This window comes from Sphaeroforma arctica (assembly GCF_001186125.1).
Source record: "Sphaeroforma arctica JP610 unplaced genomic scaffold supercont1.33, whole genome shotgun sequence".
Lineage (NCBI taxonomy): Eukaryota > Ichthyosporea > Ichthyophonida > Sphaeroforma > Sphaeroforma arctica.
This window is the reverse complement of record NW_014040525.1, coordinates 101,747-106,645: the sequence shown is the minus strand read 5'-3', so window position 1 is coordinate 106,645 and position 4,899 is coordinate 101,747. Positions and strand designations below refer to the sequence as shown.

The window sequence follows — 4,899 nt, the reverse complement described above, 5'->3', positions numbered from 1 at the left end:
ATGATGACGTTGTATCACAGTATTTCGAAGTTCGCCACTGCCTAGAGATCCTATTGGACCTTATGATAAACTGACCTTCAGACAGAAATGATAAAAACTCATTCGTTGCAAAACAAAGCAAATTTTGGTCTATGTATGTCGTATGACTATGGAATTTAATTATGTAAATATATATTTATGTAAATACATAAATAAATAAATATGTATACTATAAAACATTGTATGTATTTAGTTGAAATATTTTTTATAACAAAATAGAATAAGAAATCAATAATATTTACGTGCTACTGTATTTGTGTTATTATGACAGTATTTATTTACGTACCTTTTAAATATTGGTTTTTGTAGAAAAACCAAAAAAAAAAACTACCAATTTATTTTTGTAACTTACATATTTTGTCTTTATTTTTTTATCAAAACAAATAAGGAAGTATTTTTAAAGTCTTTAAATTTAGATTTTTAAAAAGAAATAGAAGGCATGAGAGTAATTATGGCGACATGTGTTCGAACTTTGAACTTTTGACCTGTGGTTGATATATATATTTGAATCTTGATAGTCATTTTGACATTTGTTTATTTTATATAGAACAAAAAAAGGACTCTGGGGGTACGGAATAGAAGTTAGACGTAAACGCATATTTATTCAAATTTAAAGCGTTATAACGAATATGATGTCATCAGAAGACCCTACCTAAAATCTTTTATAGGACTGGTTCGTATGGTAAAATCCCCACAAGAATAAATCTTAAGACCCGCAAGGTGCACCTGTGAGCATACAAAGAACCATATATGGAATCGAAGTTAAACGTAAACGTATAAAGTTTTAACGAAAAACGGTTTGAGGCTATGTCGAGAGTCGAGACTTGTGAATAGAAGTCGAGACTCGAGAGTCGAAGCGAGTCGTCAGTCGAGACAGGTGTAAATATTTATTTATATTTATTACTTTATTTTTTCTAAAATACAAGAGACGAGAAGAGATCCAAACTCCCAGAGTCCCAGAATCAGGAACCCAGAATTCCAGAGTTCCAAGTCTGGAAGTCCCGGGGACCCAGACTCCAGAGTCTATAAATATTTACTTATTTACTTATAAAAATACGTTCTCTAAATTTCTCACCAATAAACGACTCTCATTTGTGAACCAGCTACTCCTAGAGTACTGAACTCACTCAGTGGCTATCATGGTTGACAACGCTTTTCTGACATATTCGGCATCCTTTTTTGGCAGCTGCCATTCGGTTTATTGCTCCTCCGAAAAACCATGGGTTTAGAACCTGTCTGACGTCATACACATAGCACGCCCCCCCCCCCCCCCCCCCCAGGCTCAGCCTAGGGTATGACATGCTGACACCTCGATTGTATACGAACAATGTCATAGGAAAATTGCAACATAAAAAATGATACAATACACCGAACATAAAAGTGTCATAACAAGGGCCATATAAGGCACTACACACAGTATGTTAAAAAAATACACAAACTTCACATGTACTATTCTTCTGCCAAAACATGCGTCACCCACGAGCACGGTCGAAATCCCCACCCTCGTTTGAAACACATACGGTGCATATAGATACAGTGTTACATGCCATGCAAGAGACCCGATTCTGGCGTAGATGAGCTACCGGCCATCACCGACATCACCCACGCCTACTTGGTGAAATTCGAATCCTACACCGCGAAGACCCCGCCATTGTGCATAGCGAAAATGAGGAGTTGCCACCGTTGATGAGTGCCCCAGGCGATGATTAAGAACAAGGATTTAGTTACCCCTATGGTCCCCAGCTCTTTATTATCTACATGGATTTCTTAGCTGTCACGCTAGCACAATTTCGACCCAAGCTCCTCCCTTCTTATTTATTCGTCAATGACATACGGATCCAAGCCCCTCGATCGGTTTCGCTCCGGCCCTTCTTAGATGACATTGATGCGTGGGGACGCAAATCTGGCCTCGAACAGGGTGTCATTAAACCCCGAGTACGATCTACCGACTTGCGACACGCGGCGCCAACCCTCCGTATAAATGGTGAGCTTATCACGCCGACGCTTGTAGACACACATTGGAACACACGTTACCTTCCCCTGAAACTGGCACCCACACATGCCGAACCGAAACACTCCAAATATCTGGGGTTCTCACTCTCTCACGGAGTACAAGAAATCAACCTCGCTAGACATATGAAATCCCTGGTTGCAGCTTTTTCACTGGGTATCGCCTCTTTCCGCGCTTATAGCTTCCATGGCTTCAGCTGGCAACACCCCCGCAACCGACTGATGATGTTCAAAACATTCATCCTATCCACGGCTACATATGGGCTGAACATTATTGCCTGTGCTCCGCCTATATGGAAGGATGCGTTGGACCTCCTATTCGAGCGCTTTAACTCAGCACTCATCCAAGCAGCAGCCATCATCAAGGGCACTAAATACCCTCGGTTTCCCAAACATCAAGCAAACTTACTTCACTTTTGCGGCCTGCTCCCCGCGCGACCATTCGCGGACTACCTTGGAGGTTTCCTGGGAATACAACTCGACTCAATGGCCAGCACAAATCCACATACCCCTCTGACGCAACCCGCCTGGGCTACAGTTTTTATGCTCACCTGAAAACTGTACACAAAACCACGGGCAGGCGTACACCCGACCATGTAGCCCTTCGCCAACGCTGTGACGACATCAGGAAGAACTCAACAAAACGTTGGTCCAACAAGGAGATCGTGGCAATGGCCCGGCGCCAATACTACTACCAATTGGTTATGGGTAAACCGCCAACCTCAAACCGAGACACAGCCAGACACGACAGCTTCAATTGCTGCTTCGAGTCTACACCAATACAGCTCTGTGCTATGATTGTAACGAATACGTACATGTTCGCATTGCTCGACTACCGCACCGACGGCTGTCTCTGCCCTGTCTTCCCCGGTAGCCACAAGTTCACTATCAGCCACTTTACCTGCATTCAACAACTGATTCGACGCATCCTGGTAGGCCCGAAACTGCCGCCCATTGGCCCTGACCTCCTTCAGCAATTACAGGAGTGCCACGACTTCCACGGTATCTGGACCCTCCACGAACACCTTGGATCTTTTCTAAAACACCGGCCCGAACTGACTCAGCACATATCTTCCATTGTCGACTCACTTGGCCCAATCTTTAAACGGGAATTTACTGACCACTTCTTCCCATCAATCTTTCCTGAACCACTACATCGACTATGCGAGTCATGCCATATGTTCATACATTGTGTCATACATACTTGCCATTTTTGAAATAAATAATATTATCCCTAAACCTCTCAATAGTATTCGAAGTGTTAACGCTAGCTGTACATCGATAGCAATAGCACCGTTACGCAAGTTTCCCATCTGCTGATCTCTTTCACACACTGGTCGTATTGCTTCTTTAAGTATTAGAAACAAGCCAAATTTCATGCGTAAGTCCGTATCAAAGCTATTCATTTGTAGCGAGTGGCCAGTAACCTCTTCAAACGTGGGCCGATATCGGTAAAAAAAACACCCAGTCGTGCGTGTTTGAACAGTTTTCCGATCATGGATAACAAACATGCTATTGCTGTCACAACAAGTAGCATAGCTTTGTGTGTTTGTCTTCCAGGGCGATGTGTTGGACTACGTGTGCGTATATCTTCAGACACATCACTATCGTCGCTGCTGCTATCTGTATAAAAACTATGAATATCATAATCGTCTTTGTTCTCGCTATCACTGTCGTCAATCAACTCTGGAGACTCCCCGACGTCCTCCATCTCATCTATTTCCACCAATTCAGCACGCCGCACGTTACTTACAAACCCATACAAACTAAACTCCGATCTGCTAGGTGTAAACTGCACCAACACTCTGTCGCTTGATTCCCCATTGCCCCATTCTTGCCACTCCATGGAACAAGGAGAGATACAGGAGCATCTTGGTTCAGATGCGCATCTCTCCGCGCCTAGACAGCTTTGTGTCGAAAGCATCGACAATAAACACTTCGGCACTCACCGCTATCGCTCAGTATCAACCTTATTAGAATGGAGTACATTGTACGTCTGCTATAGACGTTTCTATGTGCAAAAGGACCTATGCAGAACTGCTGTATGAAATTTTTGTATGTGATTTTGAGTGTTTATTTGTGTGTATTTGTGATATCTCACCGGTGTGTGAGAGAAAGCCCGCCCAATATTTGTATATGAATATCAACCAATCATGTCAAGCCACTTTTCTGGAAAGAATATATGAAAAACTGATTTCTACGTAAACACATTTTGACGCAAAGTCCTTCAGAATATTATAGGAGCACTGTTTGAGCCACCCACGTCGAATTTAGGACTGTTGGCCTTTACTAGAATTTACTTTATCGACTTTAGTGAAAAACAACTTTACTTCGACTAGGGCGGTCCTAAATGCTTTGAGGCAGGCACCACAATAAAGTACTTATTCATAGCTCTTATAATTGACAGTCTAACAGAACCAGGGATAATATGATCCCGGAGATAAAAAAAAGTTTAAACAGCAAAAACTGATGACGCGAACACTGAACATAGATGATTTATTTTTTTTCAAATACAATACAAACCGATAACAGCCTTTTTAGTTTTTACGTAGCCTTCTAAATTTAAAATATACACTTTTTAGTTTAAAAATGGAGGCTACATAAATATAAATACTGAACACTTGCACACTTATGAACACAAAAAAAAACCTTATAATGTGCACTCATTTTATAGATAGCACACCTCTTATTACTCTGAATTCTGGCCAGTGGTCACCTTTCGATCCACACAGTCCCCAGAGCTCCACTGTTAATTTTGGTCCCTACGAAAGAAGCAACCCTAATCTTATGTATATATGTATAATTTATATACATATATATATTGCAACCTATATGATATATTTATATAAT

General features: G+C 41.5%; 1 protein-coding gene across 1 annotated transcript; it reads right to left on the bottom strand.

Moving 5' to 3' along the window:
- Positions 1 to 1,735: 1,735 nt before the first annotated feature.
- Positions 1,736 to 4,064, bottom strand: SARC_00938 (hypothetical protein). The gene has a single exon (XM_014305363.1). The coding sequence runs from the start codon at positions 3,971 to 3,973 to the stop codon at positions 3,452 to 3,454; it is 522 nt and encodes a 173-aa protein (XP_014160838.1). The 5' UTR covers positions 3,974 to 4,064; the 3' UTR covers positions 1,736 to 3,451.
- Between the last annotated feature and the right edge of the window lie 835 nt (positions 4,065 to 4,899).